The sequence below is a fragment of the Lates calcarifer genome, linkage group LG4 (assembly GCF_001640805.2).
Source record: "Lates calcarifer isolate ASB-BC8 linkage group LG4, TLL_Latcal_v3, whole genome shotgun sequence".
In the NCBI taxonomy this organism is placed as follows: Eukaryota; Metazoa; Chordata; class Actinopteri; family Centropomidae; genus Lates; species Lates calcarifer.
The window spans coordinates 25062583-25086053 of NC_066836.1; the positions used below are offsets into that span (position 1 = coordinate 25062583).

The following is a 23471-nucleotide window of genomic DNA, read 5'->3' on the forward strand; positions in this document are numbered from 1 at the left end:
CATTTTCCCTGCAATCTACCAACCCATCTATACATAATGTTTTTATGATTTTATAGCCATTGATAATCAAGTTCTGTAAATATGCTTAATTAATTATATGTCTTCATGTCCCTTTAGATACTGTATATAGACTGTTTTATTAGTTCACCTTGCTTACTGCCTTACCTTCTATCCTATCCCTTCCAGTTTTTTTGAAGAGAACAAACACAACAGCTGTGAAATGATCACTCTGCGTCAGGGTGCATTTGCATATTCTGTAACTGTGCAAGATGGACTTGCCCTGGTTTAAAAAGTACAAGCAGGAATCCTCAGGAAAAACTGGCAGAAAGGGAACCTAGAAACAATTTATTTTGTACATTAAGTGAAAGGGTTATAAACTCAGCCAAAATGTGATGTAAAGAGATTAAGCCATGTATTTTTTTTTTTAAATACTGATATAGAAAACTTTTATTGGAAAAATAGAATTTTAAATTCTAATATTAAATTAATTCTTTAAAAAAAACAAAAAAAACTAAATCAGGTATTGTCTTGTAGACTGGTCAGTGCTCAGTGCCGGGGATTCCTTCCATTTCCACCTGTAAGGGGCAACAAAGACAAGTCACTCATACATTAAGCATGTTAATTAGTGAGTGGAAAAGTAGAGGCCTTTGTACAGGGTAATGAAATTTGGTAGTACCTCCCTAAATAAAAGTCTGTTAATGAAAGACTGGCCTCATCTGGTTTCAAAAAAAAAAAAAAAAAAAAAAAAAAAAGACACTTGCAGACAGCAATGCACCTGTGTGTTAACACAAACATGTGACTGGCAAAGTCAAGTTGCACTGGACCATCCATCGAGGCTGAATTTATGTTTTTCTGGTATTGTGACATGAAGATGTCTAGACAGAAAAATGGGTCCTGTAGTCAAACTGGGGTGACTCAATAACCCAGAATCTGGGTTAATATTTGACCTCTCTTTTAGCAATTCAGAATTCATTTGACCTGTGTGGATTTTTGTTCTGCCCCCAAATATGAAAACTGTTCTTACCGACAGCAAAGAGTCACTTCAACCTCAATTTTTTAATTAGCAACCTGCAATGTTTGATCACCATCACACACTGTGAAGACCAGCGAGGTTCAAGCTGTAATTCTTACCTTTAGATTTCCCAGGTTTGCCAGAGTATCCATAGTAGGCTTCTTGCTGGCTGCTGTGTGGTCCTGTAGACATTAAGGTGATGCTGTTAAAAGGCCCAGAAATTTTGTTCGCTCAGGTACCTAGATTAAGACTATTTTATAAGCCTGAACAGTTTTGGACATTTCACATCTGCATTTTTGTGTTTTCTGTGCTTGTCTTATGCACTTGTGTGTAGTAATCGGAATTAAGCAACATTTGAATCAAAGTCTGTTAGGTCACGGTCATCTAATCTTATCGAACCAAACCAAATTACACAGAAAAAGTACACATTTTATATTGAGTATGTATATATATATATATATATATATATATATATATATATATATATTTTTTTTTTTTTTTTTTAAATTGCATTCTCAGAATCTGGTTCTTGCAGGTTTTTGGTCATAAACCAAACTGAAATTTGAAGTTCTGATAGTGTGCTGTATTACTTATGTTCATTCTAGATTGCATGCATTACCTGAACCTCTGTTCCACCGCTGATTATGCCTCTTCTGCTGTCCATTCATGCAGAATCCTTCAGTCTTATCATTGTTTGCTTTCTTCATACCTGATGAGAGAAACAGCAATTAAACCATTACACCTTATACAGGGGGCACAGCTAAAAGATTCATCACTGAATTAAGGTGGAGATCACCTGAATATTTATAGGGATGCCTTCTGTTTGGTCCCATGCCGCCCTTCAACTCTTCACAAAAACACTTCAGCCCCTGTAATTCAGTGCACTGGATGCCACAATCCACTAAATGTCCCTTTGATGGAGACACTTCAACCATCCTCTCGTCAGCTACTGGGGGAAACAGCTTCTCATTTATCAGCTGACTGACTTCTTCCTTCCCACATGCCCAATTCTTCACCTCAGTGTCCACTCTGTTTTCGACAGCCAGGTGGCCTGCAGGTGAGATTTCCTCTCCTGCTGCAGAGCTCAAGAGGAGAGTTGCTTCCTGCTCAGGAGGACAGCGACTTTTCTCCTGCTTTTCATTTCCAATAAGAGATTCCTGGTTTGGGCTTTGATTAGCCTCTGGTTCAGAAGACCTATTTTCATCCACCCCCTCCTCTACAGTGGGGGAAGATACAATTATCTTACTCTGCATGCGAGTCGAGGAAACTAAGGGATCCTTCTCTGAAGGAGCCATGCTCTGGCCTTGCTTTGGTCCTGTCATTTCAGAGGCATACATTTCACTCTTCAGTTCTGGCTTCTCTGGTTGACATAGCTTCTCAGCTGGGGTACTGAAAGTGAGCCAGCTGTCTGACATTGGAACAGAGTCAGAAGAGGAAAACCTGCGAGTCTCCCTCTTCTTACTAGCTTTGACAATTAGGTCATTTTGGGTTGAGTGTCCACAATTTTCAGCTTCCTCTGTCATCTCAACAATTACCTCAGTCTCAACCATGCCATTCTGCAGCAGCCACTCCTTAGAGGGGATAAAAGGGGCGAGAGACTCCACAGACCAAACAGACTCATTAATTTTACAGCTATTTAAAGGAAGCTGATAGGGAATGGTTTCTGCAGTGTCCTCATGTGGCTTGGTCTCACTGCCATTTTCTTGCTTTTCAGAGAGTTTATGAGATTTATTAAGTGACTGCAACAGTTCATCTCTGAAAGATAGACAATGCCCTACAGAGCCAATCAATTCCACAAGCTCATTACTTGCTCTAGAATCAGAGAGATCATAAGGAGCAAAAGGAAGTTTGAGGATCTTACAAAGAATTTCACTGTGCTTACAGCTTAATTTACCCTCTGCATCATCATTAGCATCAGCATTATCAGCCACCCCTGGATCATTCTGGGCCTCACTTGGAATCTCATAAGCAGACTTTTCATTCCCTAACTCAGTTTCAGAAGACAGCAGCTGGTGGTCATTATGAGGCTGTACCTTGTCTGGCAATTTCATCATTGTTGCCTGTTGTGTGCCACCTCCCCAACTCATAAGAATGTCAGGAATAGATTCACGCCTCTCTTTGAAAACCGCATTCTCTTGTTGCGAAGAACTACACACAGGAACAATACTATCTGGAGTGCTCACCGACCATATATTACAGTGACTATTTCTGCGAGTGAGATCATCATCATCCTGACCAACATTGTCCTTACAGCTCTTCTGTGTTTCCTGGGTTGCTCTGACATGTGACAGTGCAGTCTTCTTTTCAGTATGATGTAGGATGCTAAAGCCATGTTTGACTGAGTTACTTGTACTGGTTCTGTTAACCTGGAAGTTTTCTGTGTTACTCTTTGGTAAGGTATAGTTCTCAACTTCAGCAGAGCTTTGTTTTTGGGAACTGGAGCTTGAAGATGGAGAGCTTGAGGCAGTTCCATGCCCAGAATCTGACCTGGCAAACCCACCATAACCACCTACACCTCTGTGTGTGGGTTCTGTTTGGACCTCAGAGTTCACAGTTTCTCTAACAGGTCCAGTATGAGGTGGTCGAATTCTGAAGGTCTGGTTTGGGTTCTGGTAGGGTGCAGTGGGAGCATGGACCTGGGGCTGCAGCAAGCGTCTGTAGTCAACTGCTTGGACGGGAGGATGGGGCAGAATGTAGGCTGGAGCCTCTATGAAGGGGGCAGGAGCTGGGGGCATGACCACACCATAGCCTGAGAGGTGAAAAAGGGTTAGGGCTTTATTTTATTTATTTATTTTTTTTACACACACACACACACACTTTATTTATTTATTTATTTATCTATCTATCTATCTCTATATCTATCTCTATATCTCTATCTCTATATCTCTATCTCTATATCTCTATCTCTATATCTCTATATCTCTATATCTCTATCTCTATATCTCTATATCTCTATATCTCTATATCTCTATATCTCTATATCTCTATCTCTATATCTCTATATCTCTATATCTCTATATCTCTCTATAGTATGGATATGGTAATTGTAATGCAACATGGAAATTACTTGAAAGTCTACAACCTAAATTAAAAGCTATTCCATAAAAAGAAAAGAAAAGAAAAGAAAAAAAAAGAAAAATTAACAACTCACCCATGCCTGGGAAGCCAGGGTTAAAGGAAAAGGGCATGGGCCAGTGGTAGTGGAGGAAAGTGGGTGGAGGTGGAGCCTGGATGTAGAAGACAGGATGGGCAAAAACCTGGTGTGGGAGGTCAGATGAAAATCCTGGGTCTTGATTGTTGTGTAGTCCTGGACCCTGCTGCCCAGAGTTTGGTACACAGCTGTTAGCACCAGAGCGTAGGTTTGGTCCTGGAAGAGTCATATTCAACCTACATGGGGTGGTTGAGAAAGAAGATCCATTAGACAGTTGTACATCCACAAGGAGGAGGGAAAAAAAAAACAAACAAAAAAACACACAGCAGAATGAGTTAACCACTCCACAATCAACATCTGGAAAGGAGCATAAAACATCATGTACATTTTAACTGCAGAATGGAAGCTGCTTGAAATATTAACACCCAACTCCAATGGTCCAACATTTGAGCTCCAGCTCAGCTCCACTCTTTACTCTTTATGAACAGTAACTACGCACGTACTGTAAATGAACAGTGGAGCTCTAAAGCACAGATTATGTGAGAACACACACACACACACCAGAGGTTTTGATCTGCACATAGGATCTGTTGACTAGAAGAGAAAAATGGTGACCATTTCTAGACCTCCAATTGAAACTAATCCAAAAGGAGCTCAACAAAAACATGAATTAAATTCACTGCACTGGTAACACTGAGTATATTATAAACTACTCATGACTCAGGAGAGAAAGAAAAATTACGGTTGAGACAAGGACATGACATTAAGCAGCTAACCTGTGTTTAATCCCAGCATAAGGTAAGATTGCTTTTGTTGCATCCCTCATAAGAGAAGGAAAAACAATAGGTCTAAAAACAGCACTGGAGTTCAATTTGTTTCTCATTTATTTAGACAATTTAGTTAAAAAAAAAAAAAAAAAAAAAAAAAAAAAAAAAGCCTCATTCCTGTGCTTTACCAGCTATGAAAAGTCAAAATGTCCTCATGGCTTTTCATGACAAGGTTAAAGTTTTGCAGTTGAAACTTCATACAACAAGCAGAGTTTAATCTCTTATGTACTTAGTCGCACTTAATACGAGTTAATATGCAAGTAAATTCAAGTTGTTGTTTTTTTAAAAAGTAGATCTTGCATTCTTTCAGTACTTTAAGTTAGTGTCATATGCCCAAAGTCACATTTTGAAGCTCTAATGTAAAGTGAGGAATGACAGTAAATAAAAAAAAAAATTAAATTAAATTAAAAAAAAAAAAAAATCACATCCACATCAAGATTCAAGAAAACCTGAACTGACGCACTCACAAGGAGATTGATTTTAATTCATTCAATTCAACTTTTAATTAAAATTTACAGCTATTAAGATTTAATTTTTAAAAATTTATAGCACTACTGCCACCACCCAAAAATCATTCAAATGTGTCATGTGCATCTTCCATGTTATTTGTATTAAAAGCAGAGTCATCTTACCTTGTTGAGAACTTCCTCAAACTTGATGTGGAAAACACAGAGCAACAAGCAAAGTGATTAAAACTGATCAACAGACACACCTGAGTTTAAGTAGCTGCTGATCAGACAAGTGTGTGCAGCATCAGCTGATTTGAAGGTTTTGAAGCCTATCAGCAACACTGAGGCCTCCTGCAGTACTGAATGTCATTATACTATCAGAACACTAGATGGAGCCAAAGTCCAGTCAGACAACAAGGTGTTGTTTCCACTGTTCATCTGACAGGTATTTGTTTGGATTATATCTGCACAGTCTTTACAATCTATTAATAAACACATGCATAAACATAAATTAAATCATCAATAAATAATTTAAATTATTATTCTCTGATTAACTGTGATGGACTAGAGATCAGTCCAGGCTAAGCCCCGTCTCTCACCCATGTCAACTGGGATAGGCTCCAGCCCCCAATGACCCTTAAGGATAAGATAATGAATGGATGAATGAATTATTTTTCTGATTGATTTTAAAAATGTTTTTTAAAAAGGCTTCAAGAATCACTTCATTTATTAAGCTGTATGCCAAATCATTTTCCATCTCAACATTTCTCCCTTTTGTGATAAATTAAATGCAACCCAGGAGCTCTGACTGGCTCAGCATTTGGTGTTTTCTAATGCATGATTTAGTTGCACATTTAATTTATTTAATTATTCAACTTTAATAAATAATGGAATACCAAGAATTACTCTGAAGTCAGCACAATTCTTTTATTCTATTGTTTCCACTTTCACAAACCTTCATTTGAGTCAAAGAGTTTTGCAGGTGGTAATTAATCTATTACTAATTATCTCTGGATTTATCTAATCTGTCATTCATAGAAGCTTCCATGTGTACCATGGATTATATGTGTCTAGAGTAAAAAACATGGGTTCTAATTCATTAACATCTTTTAAATTGGATTACTAATGCTCCAGAAAGTTACCTTAACACTGTAGTTGTGCACACAAGAGCCTTGAGGTACTTTCACTTTGACTTTCCCTTCATGCAAATCATTGTACAGTCTTGGAATTTTGCGGATCTAGTAGATTTGTTTGCTGTGTTACCCAAGTGTCAATATTGGCACTGTAAACATATCTGGAGAGAAACAGATTATAACTTGAGTTTGACCTTTGCTAGAGTATAACACTGCACATAATAAAAGGTCACCTTTAAAATATAGTGGTCAGATTTCTGTTGGTGTCACCATCAGGACAAAATTTCAACCTTGTCAACAAGAAGGAACATTGCTGGAGGACAAATAATAAAGTCATCACCTGGTGACATTAACTCACCACTGGCTAACACATTTATTCTAAAATGTAAATGTAATAAATCTATTGATATTTACAGTCCAGTGTCTTTTGACATGAGCTTGGACCTCACTTTCACCAAGATGGAAGAGTGGTTAGAAAAAGGCATAAATGACTGGTTATTTGGATCCATCCTGGAGCAGGGCTAAATGTGGTGTATTGCACATCTTTTCCTACCTATCACATCTGTGCCAAAAAACATAATGGCTTCTCCTTCACAAAGTCAGTTATTATTATTATTATTATTATTATTATTATTATTTATATACTGTATTGACACATTGGTGTGCATTATCACATTTGTACCATTGTCACTCACCACATAGGAAAGCTGTGTCTTAGTCATCCATGGTTAGGTCAGTCTTGTGGTTTGAAGCACATATATTGTTGCTATGGTTACCTGCAGTTAGATATCTCTCATATGCTGCTTTCAAGTGGTGGTTATACTGTTAACCATCACTTGTACGTTGACATATCCACATATACCAAATATGAATTTAGCAGACATTAACCTGCATGAAAAACATCCAAAGCATTGAGCAGGAGTAAAAGCAGTGTAAATCAGTGTTTATCACACAGGCTGTCCTCTTCTCAGTTCATGTGTCTGTCTCAGAATAGGTCTAAGGAGCCATGGCATGTTGATAAAATGTTAATATCTTACACTGACATGTCAGCTTAGAAAGGCTGGCAGATACATAATGGACCGACCCATCCTGCCTCCTGGGAAAATCATTTATGAATGTGCTTTCTTATTTTCCATACATTAAAAATTTACATACATGGCACTTATAGCAGCAGATGGAACTACGAGTGCAGCTGAGGAAGCACAAAATGACAAAAATGGCTGTACTGTATACAGTTTGGGTTAAGGACTGCAAAGGTAAAAGGTAAAGGAGACAGCCTGCAAGTAAGAGCATTACTGTGGTTCAACTTGCATTGTGATAAACAAAGGATTGTTTCCCTCCTCTTTGTCCATGCAGATAGTGGGACTGAACCACCAAACCTACAATTAATGGACAACCAATCTGCCACCTGAGATACAGCCACCCAGTGCTACAACTGTGCTGCAGTGACTGACAAGATACAGTATGCACCAAAAGGAAAGAGGGACATATCGCAGCACCTGCTGGATGTTCTTTATAGTTCATAGTTCATTCACATAAAAAGCCAAACCAAAAAAATAGGTTGCTGAAATATTTGTTTAATTGTGTGTGTGTGTGTGTGCTGATCAAACACATTTTTCAGCATAGAGTAACAGAGCTATTTTTGCATGTTAGCATGTGTGTGTGCACATGTTTTTTTTTTTTTTTTTTTTTTTGGATTTAATCAAAGCCACAGACAGCTGGAGAGAGACAAGGAGGGGAGTCAAAGCAGCCACTGACAAAAGCAGATGCTGCAGAGACTAGCAGGCAGACTGCTGCTTAGATCATAAGTCTGCCTGCTATGCATATCATCTGAAAAAAACAGACACAGTTTTTTATTTGTCCTCCATCAATCTAACCCTTGTGTTTTATACAAAAATTTGCTTTGAAAAAAAAAAATGTATTAGCATGTCCAAACTACTGATGCTGAAAAATTGCTTCACTCAGCACACACACACACACACACACACACACACACACACACAAAATTAAAAACAAAACAGACAACTCACAAACTGGCAAAAACAGCTAGTCAACTAGTCATACACCTGAGAAAATCAGAGGGTTTTAAGTCTTAACAATAGTGAGGTCTCAGGTCATCTGGGATTTTATTCCAGGATCTTTACAGAACTTGATAGGACAGCCTTTTCCTTTGCCACACCTTGGTCATAGACTAATCTTCAGAATACATTGGATAAATTCAAAACGCTGATAAAAAACTGTGTCTGAAGAGTGGAATTGCTATCCTTAGGCTGGATCTTCTTTTATCTTTTATTCCTCTGTCATGGTTTATTGTTGTATCTCCTGTGAAACTGGAATGTGTGCCTTCTTGGCCAGGTCTCCCTCGAAAAAGAGACTGTAGTCTCAAGGGGCTTCCTTGTTAAATAAAGGTTAAATTAAAAAAAAAAAAATCTGGGTTAGTTAGAAAGCAACTACCACATGACCAACTACCACATGGTACCACATGACTACCACAAGCAACTACCGCACTATGGTGCGTGAGCAGGTCAGTAATATATTGGCGAACCAAACCATTAAGAGCTTTATGGACTACCAGATAAAGTTTGTTGCACTGGGAGCCAATGAAGAAATTTAAGAACTGAAATAATATGTTTGTATGTGTGTGTTTGTGTAAGGACTGAAGGAGTTGCAGCCTTGAGATTGCCTGGTTTGATAGTATAGTGAGGAGGACATTGCAGTAATCATATCTGCCTGACATGAGTGCATGGACCAGTTTGTCCTTTACCTGATAGAAAGCTGTCTGACATGACTTTCAAAGTTAACTCTGACTTCTAGAATGACTCCAAGGTTCTTGGCTTACTCACTGTATTTTAGAGACAGTGAATCTAAAAGTCAATATATTTTAAAATTAGTATTTCTGTCTCATTGATAACATCCAGCTCTTGATATCATTGATCCAGTTTGCTTATGGGATACATTTCAGAACAATGATACATTCAGCTGTGTGTGATCAGCATATAAATGATAGAATGTGCTATGTTTCCTTACAATGCTGCCAAGTGGGAGAATGTATTGGTCAATGATGCTAAGTTTGACCCTTTTTTTTCAATGGAATGACCAATGGAAGCATAAAAACTCAGGCAGTACCTCTCAATTAAAGTCATCATCATATCATATATCACCAAACGAATTTCCAGCTGTATAAATGGAAGTATATACAACCTTAAATACAGTTACAAAATTGCTTAAATACCGAGTGACAAAGGTTGCTTAAGCAGTGTGGATGGTGACTGACTCTCCACTTGGTGCTTGCTGTAGCTGCATATGCTCGTTGCTGAGACTGCTCAGTTCTCCCAACCCGTACAAACCATGATACATAACTCAACTTGCCTCAGCTGCTGATACAAGCTCTCATACAGACTCACTGCCCTTGCAATTTCCCATACATGCCAAATTGCACTTACATCCCAGAATACTGAGGAGAGCACTTGGAGTCCTGGAGGCTTCTTGATTGTCAAAATGTGACTATAACTCTGATGGAAGGAAAAAGGATACTGCTCAAAGATGGCACTTTCCTGTGGCCAAAGGCTAGTAGGACTTACTGAACTGTTGCACTCACAAAAGCTGTATATTAGGAAAAAAAATGTATTTAACTGTATGATATGGTTAACTGTATTTAACCATATCGTTTTGCAAACTGACATACAGTAGCCTATGAAGTAGTATGAAAGCCAGACCAGTCAGTATAACCTGTGAACCATAACCCATAAATATGTGCTGATGCAGTCATTGGTCCCGTGTCATGTTACATGATACTTGTTCATCGCAGACTTTGTTTGTGCACTGCATGGGTCATATTTTTTGTTATTAAGGTTTGAGTTGCGGTTTTTCAAACAGGCCAAACAAGCTGACATATCCCAAATCATTTTACCAGTACTACCTGGGCTGTGACAGTACCATTTCCTGTACTGATAAGGTTTCCCAGATGCCCTTATCCACAGGTACATCTCAGCTCTCTCTGCCCTGGGATCCCCGGGCATTCCTAGGCCAGATGGGATATATAATCAAATATCTAATCAGCCAATCACATGGCAGCAACTTAGTGCATTCAAACATGCAGACATGGTCAAGATAGCTTCTTAGGTTCAAAGAAAAATGATTTAAGTGACTTTGAATGTGTCATGGTTGTTGGTGCCAGACAGGCTGGTCTGAGTACTTCAGAAACTACTGATCCAATGGGATTTTCCTGTATAACCTTCTTTAGGGTTTACAGGGACTGGCCTGAAAAAGTGAAAATATCAAGCAAAAAGTATCTCATATAACCTCTTATTAGAACCAAGGTCATCTCTGAACCAAGGTTCAACTTCTGAATATTGAACCTTGGAAATTGAGTCTACACTGTAAATGCAAACATTGTCCTGACTAAAGATAAAACGGTGCATTTAACTTAATTTATACTAGTTTTTAAAGTTTACTTGCTCACACTGAGTTTTCTGTACTTTTGATCCACATACTTATTTCATTTAATTCTATGTACTTGATTTAACTGAGTGTGTAGCTTAGTTTGCGGTATGAGATCTAAGTTACAGAACTGTGTGCTCCAATGCACATGCCCATTTCCGGTTGGCGCGCATCTACTACTTTAAGCACAAGGCCAACTCAGGGAGTGAGTGAATGACAGTTGTTCGAAGAAACCAGCCTGCAACTCCAGCTCTTCGACTTTCTGAGGCATTGGCATGTTAGATTGTGTGTGTACGTGCGCACGTGTACACAGAGCAGACGTTAAAAATTTAGCAGCAGTTCAACGTGAGTGAATCTGAATAAAAGTGCTTTGACTCGGTCTAAACGACCTGAAACGAGCCCCAGTGTGTTGTAAATCTGCAGCATATCTCCACCTGTTGCTCCATGTGTCCCTATGTCTGTTAGCTGCTGGATTAGCGCGCGCTGCTAATTTAGCTGTTTTCTTAACCAGTTAATTTAAGGCTGTGGAGGGAGCGGCTCCGTGCTTCACTTACAGGCACCAGAAGTCAGTGTCAGGTGCACTCATGCTCGTGCTGGGGTTTAAACCTTGGCTAAAGTCATTCCAGAAGCTGTGTGTGACATTAGTTTGTTTGTAGTTTGTAGACACAACATTCAAACTGAGATCCTCTTCTCTGACTCAACTGTACATGCCCCTGCCCCTTACAGCAGTCAGACCTGACCCAGTAAAGAAAAGGGAGTACAGTCCCAGTGAAGTGCTGCAGCAGCTGGCGTGTTAAATTTCAGCTTCTGTTAACTTGGGTTATGGGGAAAAGCACTGTAACACCTTCAAATGAAATTATGGACACAGATGTTGAAGACCTCTAGATAATATATAATTAGACTCCACTGAATAATTACAGTATTTTGTTGAATTCTGACACCTTGCTCTGGCTAGTGACTTAACCCAGTTTGTTTTATTTCACGCAGTGGTATGAGAACCTGGTAAATGAAAAATGAACACAGAAGAAAGTCCAGGTGGGTACTGCTTTCATTCAGAAATTCAAAAATGCTGGTTATAGTGATGTAATACATTTTGTCTGCATAAGGAGATTTTCATAGACACTACTGTCTGTTTTATTGCACAAATTTGAAAACTATTGAAACAAAATTGATGGACAGGTTGTGACTTGCACGTTCACCACGCTATGAAATAATAATCATTATTAGACAGAGTTGTTTTCAAGGCAAATGCATAGCCGGAACTGGAGAAGCTGCGCCAAACGTGCACCCTGCCCATCTGGAAAGTAGCTTCGGCTATGCATTTGCCTTGAAAACAACTCATAACGTTACATTACATTAACGTTACATTACGGATCTCAAAACAACAGGTACTGATAATTAAAGTCAATGTACCTAATGTACCTTTAAATAATAACTTGTACTGTTATAGTAGAGGTAGTAGTAGCAGCTGTAATAATAATAATAATAAGAATAATATATGTAATATTATTCTACTACTCACACTACTATAGTACAAGTAATTATTTAACTACCTCAAGCACTTGGAATTCAATGTTGTAACCTGAGCACACTGCCTGCTGTCCTACAGTGTCTTCCCCTGTATCTTGGAGATAATTCCAGTGAATTCTTCCTCAGCTGCTCAGTAAGTATATTTATAATCATGATCATAATACCATCACACAGCACTTATTTTATGACATCATGAGACCTCAGGTTTAGTTCTCAGATTTTCCTCAGAACTTTCCAGTCTCACAAGTCTTTAGTTGCTTCAAGTCCTGCAATGGGCATAACAGCATGACACAACACGGTCTCAGACAGAATAGTAAACTTTGCTAAAACTCAGGTCAAGTTAGGTATTACAGCATGTTTTCACACTTTGCAAGCCAAACATATTGTCACAACACTAAACAACTATTCACTTTGATTAGTGAACACACTATAACAGTGGGTCATAACATCCTGCCTAAATTCATTTATTTTTTATTTTGAATGCAGGATTCAAACACAGCAGCTGACTTCACTCAGGTGCCTGTTGGGGTTCTTAGAATCATGACTGAGGACACACCACTGTTAGGATTTGGCAGTATGCCTCTCTCCCCTCTTGTGTCAGTGTGTTTCCCTTCCTTGTGTCTTCCCCTGTCTGTGTTTGTTTCCCAGGGCGTGGCCATCCAGTTTTCCCTCCTACCCGAGTTTCCCTCCACTCACTCAAGCACTCCTGTCTTCAATCTGGCTAATTACCTCACCTGCCTACTGCAGTATTTATACCCGGGTCCTTCACTCCAGTCTTCATCCGATCCTCCGTTTGCCTGCATGGTATTCCAGCGCATGACTCCAAGCCTTTTTGAGACTCTCTCCCTGAACTGGCTAACTTTGTCTCTCCTCCTCACCAGATCCCAGTTCCTCACCTTTGCTCAGCCTGCCATGCCCTGGGCCCGGTTTTTCAAAAGTAATCCACTCGGATTTTGGATAACGGATTGGATCAAATCTTGAAAACGGGTTTTTCAAAAGAAAAAATGGATTACATAATCGGATAATTGGGATCACTTTGATCCAAAAACTCTGGATTATACTGATCCCATCAGAAGGGTGGATTCAGCGTAGATTTCAGGCCCAAAATATAATGAAACTTTAAAACTGTATCAAATAATACTATATTTGGGTCATGCAGTATAGCCTACAAGATACCCTATTTATTCATAAGGTTTTAATTTGATTTGTTCATCCATCAGCCTACAGTGATTAGGTAGGCTATAATGTATTCAGCCTTTCAGTATAGGCCTACAGCAAAGTAGAAAGAGTTTCGCCTCATAAAATAATCCCCAAACAGCTGTCAATATTGACCACAAATAATATATTTAATTCTGTCATTAATTAATGTGTATTCATCACAATCAAAGATATTTTTGTTTTTAGATTATTTTTTAGTGATGCATGCAATGATAAAACAGAATAAAAAAAGCAATGGCATGGACAAATGTGTCTAACTATTGTGATCCTTGTTGCACATCCTGTTTGCTTCATCAAACAAAGATGATGATTACAAGGCACTTCTGCACTTCTGTCTCTCACTAAACTACAGCAAACCAAGGCCAGACTTAAGATCTGCCTCCTAAAGGCCAAGCTCAGACAAGCTGGTCTCTCCACATCAGATGAAGAACTCTGAAATTATTGTTGAGTAGTTGACATTAAGCCTTTTTATTGAATTCAATACATCTATATTTGAAACTTGTTCTAAATATCCTCAATGTAGAGTGTTTGTGAGTAATGTTTTATTTATTTGTTGTAGGTCTCAGATGAGCGGACTGCCGGAAGAGGGTGTTTTTTTTGTGTGTGTGTGTGTGTTTTCGATTCAAATAAAAATAAACTTGTATTGACCGCACACTGGCTATTCTACTTGTTGCTCATTACATATCTATAGTTCTACATTGTGATTTCCTATCCTATCTGAGTGCTGGTTATCCAGATTTGGTGATCCTGAAAAGTTTCTATCTGGATCAGATTGATCCAATCCGATGTTGCTTTGAAAAACCGGCTCAAAAGTAAAATGGATTATGTGCTCATGGATAGCAAAAAAAAGGATTACCAAATCCGGATCAATTTTATCTGGATTAAACCTTTTGAAAAACTGGGCCCTGGAGATCTGTCTTTCTGAAGTTTTGACTCCTGGCTGAGTCCACCTTTGTTGGAAGCCTGTTTGCCTGCTCCTTCGGAGGCATCCTGACTGCTATGCTCTCTACTATTTCAGCTCCTCTACCGGTTCAGACTGTCCATGCCACCCCACCCAGTTCATGTTTCAAACAGATACTCCCCGCTCAGCGACACACCCGCTAAGGAGCCAACTCTGGTGACTGGCTACTCCATTCTGCGGAACGTGAAGATAGCGACTCCAGCGACCATAGTTAAATGTATTCCCGGGGCCAGAGCGGGCGACATTGAGTCTTATTTAAAGCTGCTGACTAAGGATAAGTGTAGATACAATAAAATTGTTATTCACGTCAGCGCTAATGACACCCGACTACACCACTCAGAGGTCACAAAAGTTAATATTCATTTGGTGTGTACATTTGCAAAGACCATGTCAAGACACCGTAGTTTTCTCTGGTTCCTTGCCCAATCTGAGCAGTGATGATATGATATGGCTGTCGAGGTGGTGTCCAGAAAATGAGGTGGGCTTTGTAGACCATTGGAAGAGTTTCTGGGGGAGACCTGGTCTGGTTAGGAGAGACGGCATTCATCCGACTTTTGATGGAGCGTCTCTCATATCTAGAAATCTGACAGAGTTTATTAGGAAGTCCAAAGCCCTGACAATCCAGAGTTCAGGCCAGGAGACAGAGCTGCAGTCTTAAATGCTTCTTGAGCCTCCTTTAGAGCAGTCACCCTCCATTACCCATAGAGACTGTGTCTGCCCCCCGACCATTTAAATTAACTTAATTGAAGATCACAATAATCTAATAAAAATCAACACAGCCAATTCAAATGTACAGCAAAATAAAATAATTAAACATGGATTACTCAATATCAGATCTCTCTCATCCAAAGCTGTACTAGTTAATGATTTGATATCAGATCACCATCTTGATCTATTCTGTCTGACTGAAACCTGGCTGTGTCAGGATGAGTATGTTAGCCTCAATGAATCCACCCCCCCCACCCCCCAGTTATATTAACACTCACATTGCCTGAGACACCGGCCGTGGAGGTGGAGTCGCAGCCATTTTCATTTCCACTTTACTAATTAACCCTAAACCTAAACTTAATTATAACTCATTTAAAAGCCTTGTTCTTAGTCTGTCCCACCCAAAGTGGAAAACATTAAAGCCAATTCTATTTGTTGTAGTGTACCAGTCCTCCTGGCCCATACTCTGATTTCTTGTCTGAATTTTCAGAGTTCCTGTCGAGTTTGGTTCTTAAAACAGATAAAGTTATTATCGTAGGCGACTTCAATATTCATGTTGATGCCAACAATGACAGCCTTAGCTCTGCTTTTTCCTCATTACTAGACTGCATTGGCTTCTCTCAGTGTGTAAATAAACCCACTCACTGTTTCAGTCACACTCTCGATCTTGTTTTAGCTTATGGTATTGATATTGAACATGTAACAGTCTTCCCACAGAATCCTGTTCTATCAGACCACTTTTTAATCAATTTTGAATTCATATTGCTGGATTATATATTATCAGCAAAAAACATCCTGACTAGAAATATTTCCGATAATGCAGTAGCTAAATTCAAGGAAATGATTCCCACTAACTTAGGTCCAGTGCCTCATCTTAATTTAGCAGAAGCTACTCCCTCCCAGCTTGATCATCTTGTAGACAGTGTTGCAGACTCACGACGTACAACTCTGGATTCCAGTGCCCCCCTAAAAATGAGAACAATAAAGAGAAAGAGGCAAGCTCCATGGTTCAACTCCCAAACCCGTTCACTGAAACAAACAGCACGTAGGCTTGAAAGAGTGTGGTGTTCCACCAAACTGGAAGAATCCCACTTAGCCTGGCAGGATAGTGTCAAATGTACATGTACACAAAAGTTAGACATGGAATTCCACAAGGGTCAGTGCTTGGACCAATCCTCTTCACTCTGTATATGCTTTCCTTGGGCAATATTATCAGGAAACACTCTATAAATTTCCATTGTTATGCAGATGATACACAGCTTTATCTGTCAATGGAGCCTAACGAAACCAATCAGCTAGCCAAACTCCAGGCTTGTCTTAGGGACATTAAAACCTGGATGACAAGCAATTTTTTATTACTAAACTCAGATAAAACTGAAGTCATTGTACCTGGTCCTGAACACATCAGAAATAAATTTTCTAATGATGTAGTTCCACTAGACAGCATTGTCCTGGCTCCCAGCTCCACTGTAAAGAATCTGGGAGTCATCTTTGATCAGAATATGTCCTTTAACTCACATATAAAACAAACTTCTAGGACTGCCTTCTTTCACCTGCGTAATATCATCATAATTAGACATTTTCTGTCTCAAAAAGATGCAGAAAAACTAGTCCATGCATTTGTTATTTCCAGGCTGGAATACTGTAATTCATTATTATCAGGCTGCCCCAACAAGTCTCTAAAGACTCTGCAGCTGATCCAAAATGCTGCAGCACGATTACTGACAGGAACTAGGAAAAGAGACCATATTTCTCCTGTGTTAGCCTCTCTACATTGGCTCCCAGTCAAATCCAGATAAGAATTCAAAATCCTCCTCCTCACTTACAAAGCCCTTAATAGTCAGGCTCCATCTTACCTTAAAGATCTCATAGTCCCCTACAATCCCACTAGGACTCTGCACTCCCAGAATGCTTTTTTACTGGTGGTTCCCAGAGTTTCCAAGAGTCAAATGGGAGGCAGAGCCTTCAGTTATCAGGAAGTTTCAGGCTCCTCTACTGTGGAACCTTCTCCCAGTTTTGGTCCGGGAGACAGACACCCTCTGTACCTTTAAGAGTCGGCTTAAGACTTTCCTCTTTGATAAAGCTTATAGTTAGGGTTGGCTCAGGCTTGAACCATCCCTCAGTTATGCTGCTATAGGCCTAGACTGCTGGGAGATCTCCCATGATGCACTGAGCTTCTCTCTCTCTCTCTCTCCTCTCTCTCTCTCTCTCCACAGTATGGATACATATCCCATAAACATGTTACTAACTCAATATTTTCCCTTTCCTGTAGTATTGTGCTCTTCCGTCTCTGTCTCCTCTTCTGTCTCTTTCTGCAGGTATTTCTGCCTCTGGAGCTGTAGAGTCTGATCTGTGATGACAAGTCTCCTGCTGCTCCTATAACTCCACTCAACACCTGCTGCTAGAATTAGAAATGACTTATACTGCTATTCGTTGTATTGCTATGTTAGCAGTTAATACTTTAATTATCACTACTATCATTACTACTGCTGTATTACTGCCATCACCTTACATTTTATCGGAACCCATGTCCTGTCTTTTGTTGTGATATGGCGCTATATAAATAAAATTGAATTAAATTGAATGAATGTTGCGGCTGGTGATAGCCATACTGGTTGGCTATTTTGTGGTTTGTGAATGAAAGTGAGCATGATGGGCCTGAACAATTAAACCAAAAATTATAGATTATTTTATTTTTACTTTTACTTGTGGTGCTGCAGAGGTCTCCATATTGTATTCTCAATAATTAAGAAAATAGGTACAGAGGTACAGAACACAGTGAGAATGACCCCTCTCACAAAAAATATGAATTCTTACAATGACTGTCAAAAGAATAGCAGTTTTGTTGTTGTTTGTTTTTTGGATCTGTCTTATTTTGTTTCATACTCATCTGGCTCAGTATTATGAGTGCACAGTTACTGCTCCCTCATAATTGCAGAAAGGGAGTACCTCCTGTACTTGAGGGACCAACAGTAAAAACAAAAAAAAAAAAAGAAAAGAAAAAGAAAAAGTTAAAGACCAAAAGTAAAGCAAAGTATGTACTGAGATGTATGCTTTTTGTATTTGTTCACTGTTTTTCACATTTGTGATATCTATATCACAAATATCTAAATGCAGCAGAAGACATCTAGGTCACATGATCCTGCATTCAGTGCAGGTGTTAAGTAATGTCCAGTGAGTAAAAACTGTTGAAAATGAACATAAAGTATGTTATGTTAAGTATGTTAAAATGATATTAAAATGTAGCGTACATCTGCAACACAGGTTGAATATATGTCAGAGTTGTTAAATTGCTAAGCGCTGATTTGCTGCTGCTTGGAAGATATATGTACAAGTTCAGTCGAGGTTTTATTCAGGTTTTAAACTTTTACAGACTAAATGTTGCCAGGTCTGTTTGTTGCTCTGAGACATTCAGGAAAGTGTTGAGTGTGAATCGAGAGCCTTCTGTTAGCTTACACCCAGACCAATCAGCACACCTCACACACACTCATTCTCACTCTTAAGTCTCACTCATTCTGTTGTTTACAAATGCAGACAAAATACATTTTGGTTTTCATAATGCCATTTTGTGAGTCTTATTTTTTTAAGTTAGATAAACTAAGGTATGTTAAGTGAATTTATCTAAAATTAAGTACTACTCACTTACTTGACACATTATATTAATTTCATGTGACTTATCTTTATTAAGTTTCTGTCAACCTTATAGAAGTGGATTACACTAAGATACCCTAAGTGTAGCGTATTACAAATTTCAAGTAATGCCCACTTGTTTTGGCAGAAAATATTAAGTTAATTTGACTCAAAGTTTTTGAGTTTTAACAACCTGATTTAAATTTAACTATACTGAGATACATTAAGTGCTCACAACTTCAAAAAAAGTACAGCTTACTTAACTGTAATAATTTCACAGTACTTCACACAATTAAGTTTGTTTACTTACTTTTACTCAAAGTAATCAAGGTTTCCTAATTTTTTTTAAGTAAACCCAACAGTGTTAGAATTTACAGTGTACAATTTACCCAGGCTCACCAAAATTGGACAAAAGAAGATAGGGAAAACATTGTCTGGTCTGATGAGTCTTGATTTCTGCAACGACATTCAGATGGTCGGTTCAGAATTTGGGGTAAACAACACAACCGAATCAGAATCAGACTTTATTGCCCAGTAAGTTTGCACATACAAGGAATGGACGATGGAAAGCAACCATTCAGACAGAACACTGAACAAATTTGATGTTTTTTTCTCTCAGACTAACAGCACAGAAATCTTAGCTTTTTAGACAAATATTTGACATATATTTATTATATATGTGTTATTGTATATTATAACTATGTATTATAATTATTATATTATTTGTAGTACAGCGTTCATATAGTCAAAATTCCATCAACCTTCACCTCTTCACTCTGAGCAAAAGCAGATCCTCTGAACAGGGGAATGTTGATATTTCTATAATTAAGAAATGCTTTACCAAACCCATTACTGTACATTTGTTCACATGCAGAAATTCTCATATAGAAATATTTTAAGGCTTAAAACCACAGCAGAATAATCAAAGATGAGCCATACTTCTGTTTACAGAACAACACATCACTCAAGTCAACACAAAAATGGTTCCAATGAAAATCTGTCTACACCTCCCTTTTCCATATTTTATGATATGAACATGCAGTTGTCATGGTTACTGTTGTCACTCAGCCGTGGAGAGAGTGGCATTGTATGTTACTGTGGAGCAGGGGGAGGGGTGGTTGTAGAGGCAGAGAGAGGGAGTTGGTGAGGGAATCCTTTCATTATGTAATATTTGGAGTTAACACAGAGGATTAGTCATGCATCTCTCCATCAAAGCAGAACAGAATCTGTAGTGCAGCAGATTAACAAAAACATATTTACAATAACAACACAACCTTTAAATTCATAAAACCATTTTCAGTGAGAATTCTGTTTCTCTCTCCTCCCTCTGTCTGTATTTGTCTGCCTTTCTAAAACAGTGGCCAGTCTGTGAAGCAGGGCCCATTCAGATTCATCAGAGCCCCTTTTATATCCTGACAGCCACACTACACACAACACACACACACACACACACACACACACACAAACTTACAACCTCTTCAGTTTGCCTTTGAAGTGGACATGGCATTGTTATCCAATTTTGTAGCTCTGTGGTACTGCTGCCAGTTCTGTCTGCTCATTAATATCCTTTCCAGATTAGTCAGACAATAGACAGTGGACAAGGACACGAAAGACTGGAGAGAGGATGGACCATTAAGTTCAGATGAAATAGTTTAAATATTTTTTGTAATTTTGCCCATAGTATGTATTCCAATCAGCCAAAAAATTCAAACTGGTCATTGGTGTTAATGATGCAGCTGATCGGTGTATAAGCCACTGTTGGGGAACAAAAAGAAATTGAGATTGATTGACAATTAAGTTGAAAAAATGCTATACTATTTTTTTTACTGTTTTTTTTCCAGAAAAAGTCATAACAGGACATAAACAGGGGAATAATATTTCCAAACATACAAGTTAGCAGAACCCTCTCTATTCGAAATAAATCACAGATCAAGATTTAACAATATTTAGGTGGGTGGTACGTGACAAAGTAACATCCAAATGAATGTCAGGACCAAAGGTTCCTCAGCAGAACACTGTGTTGTAACGAGATGATTGATATTATTCACTTCATCCATCAGTGGTCATAATGTTATGGCTGATCGGTCTACAGACAGAGTTTCACAAAGGCCAATAGGTGTGACGGGCTTTTCCCACAGACAAAATGGACATTCCAAATTTGGAGTATGGAGCAAGGAAACATTATAGAGTAGTCATTTTCCCAGACTTGAGGAAGCTTAACCATGATGAGTAAACTGAGGTGTATAATCTCTGGAGTGCCTCTTTAGTAGCAGTTAATATGGTGCAGTAACACACTTTTTTGGGGGGTAATTTTTATTTCATGCAGAGTGATATTGCAGCTTGAGAGGCATCGGACAAGAGTAAGACATCTAATCAGTCCCCACTAGATGCACTGCACTTTTCTGACACAGTTAATATGTATGAATAAATGTAATACCAGATATTTTGGAAAAATCAGCTGAAACCCAGATGTCAGGGGTAATTCAAAAAAGTACTCTGTGGCTCAAATCTAAATCCATTTCCATGCTGATATGTTTATTTATTTTATCAGTTTCACACATCATTGTTTCATAAAGGTGTCATCCTTCAACCTATTTTACCTTCAACACCAACATTACAGTAACAGACATGGAATCAAATTTCCCACAGCTGTCAAAAATCTCAACAGGTCATAATTTGAATCAGCAGGTGACTGGTTTGCTTCTGTTATTGTAAAATTTACCGTTGGACCTATGTGTTATGTATCATTATTGATTATAATGATGATGATTATGCATCATCCCATAGTTACTTTATCGATCTCATCTGGTGAAGATAAGGTATAATATTCTGAACAAGAGAGTTTGTGTGCACCACTAGCACTGGTGTTTCTAATTAGGCATCTTTCTGTTGTCTTTCAAGCAACACGTCTCAATAAAGGATAATTAAAGTCAGAGTCTCTGTGTCTCTGTCTGTGTCTGATAGCAGTTCTGTGTTAGCAGGTTCTGAGAAACTGTCCTCAAACTGTTTGTGGCTGTAGGATGATAACAGAGAGCAGACCTCACCCACACATGTTGACAGTGAATAAACACATTATCAGCATGGTGAACAGTAGGATCACCTAAAAGCATGAAGGACCTGGGTTTGAATATTGACATGGTCATCTACTGTGTGTGTTAAAATGAAATCAAATAATGTGATAAAAATATCTTTAATTTCAGACACACAGGAGGAGGAGAGCAAAGGAATGGATCTCGCTGCTCAGGGCATACGCGCCCATGTGATACCCCCTAACTATTAGGGGGTATCACATGGGCGCATATGGACTATTAGGGGGTAACCTTTTTGAGCGTTGTCTCACTCGCAGCATGACTATGTACTTTTGTATTTAGCGCAATACTGCTTCTAGTGGAAGAGCATGTAATTGTTCTGCCTGTCACTACACGCTGCTTGCTAAGAGTACCAATCAGGTGAAATTGGATATGGATATGATCTTCCACAGCACACCTGATGATTTCACGCACTTATGTACCGCGGCACGCTGGTTGGGAAACCCTGTATTAGGCTATCAGGTCTGGCCTGAAAATATCATTTATATCTTTGACAGGATTAATCAGGCTTAAAGAAGCCAGCTCTGAGCTGGTTTATTTTTTAAGGAAGTTTGTGAAATACATTAAATCTAAATGAATTTAACTGAGGTCACATTTTTAAGATAATCAACACTTTTTTCAACCACCATCCTAGAATACCTGTCAAGCACACTGGAGACCTGTAGTTTAAAGTAAAGAGCTGTGCTACAGACTGACATTTGTAAGAGTGTTAGATACATTTTAGTAACTTCATAGCTGTAACAGATTCATTGTGGAAAAATATATTTGTACCACATTTCAATGCCTTTTATTGTGAAATTAATGGCTTTATAAATGGTTAATGAATCATTTACTAATGCTTTATGCATCAGTTGTAAGCCATTAATCACATCAGCTTTGGGGCTGATAGATTGTGTAAATCATATTAAATCTTCATTTGGTAGGACAACCTCTCAAATATAGTCTCCGCCCACCACCTTTTGGAAAAGGGCTCTGGGATTTCTGGACCAAAATGCATTTATAAACAACTTATTAATATATGTATAACTGCACACTTGATGAATCATTGTAATTAATGATTAATTATTTATTAAAATTCATAATTACAGGTGATTGACTAACTTTTGCTGATGGTGTAATGTCACCAAAGCTGCATTTATATAGAGTTTTTATCGAAAGCCATTTACATTATCGTGGTTGCAGAGCCGGCACGAAGCTAAAGGCTAAGCATCTAGCGAAGAAGTGGCGATTTAAGCCTACAGCACCTTCTGCGATTATGGGAAATGTGAACTCACTACCAAATAAGATCGATGAACTGGCTGCACTGGTGAAAAACATCAAGAC

General features: G+C 38.6%; 1 protein-coding gene across 1 annotated transcript; it reads right to left on the reverse strand.

Annotated features, from left to right (window-relative positions):
* Nucleotides 1-394: 394 nt before the first annotated feature.
* Nucleotides 395-5699, reverse strand: LOC108896761 (uncharacterized). The gene is made up of 6 exons (XM_018696003.2): nucleotides 5623-5699; nucleotides 4164-4399; nucleotides 1809-3761; nucleotides 1632-1721; nucleotides 1132-1194; nucleotides 395-575 (listed from the first exon to the last, which is right to left on the reverse strand). The coding sequence occupies exons 2-6, from the start codon at nucleotides 4390-4392 to the stop codon at nucleotides 547-549; spliced, it is 2364 nt and encodes a 787-aa protein (XP_018551519.1). The 5' UTR covers nucleotides 4393-4399; nucleotides 5623-5699; the 3' UTR covers nucleotides 395-546.
* Between the last annotated feature and the right edge of the window lie 17772 nt (nucleotides 5700-23471).

What these genes read in the sequence shown, in the direction of transcription:
- LOC108896761 (XM_018696003.2), bottom strand. Translation starts at nt 4,392, where the DNA reads ATGACTCTTCCAGGACCAAACCTACGCTCTGGTGCTAACAGCTGTGTA. An exon ending in GCGGTGGAACAGAGGTTCAG is followed by an intron (nt 1,195 to 1,631) that starts GTAATGCATGCA and finishes TAATGTCTACAG; the next exon opens with GACCACACAGCAGCCAGCAA. An exon ending in CAAACCTGGGAAATCTAAAG is followed by an intron (nt 576 to 1,131) that starts GTAAGAATTACA and finishes TGCCCCTTACAG; the next exon opens with GTGGAAATGGAAGGAATCCC.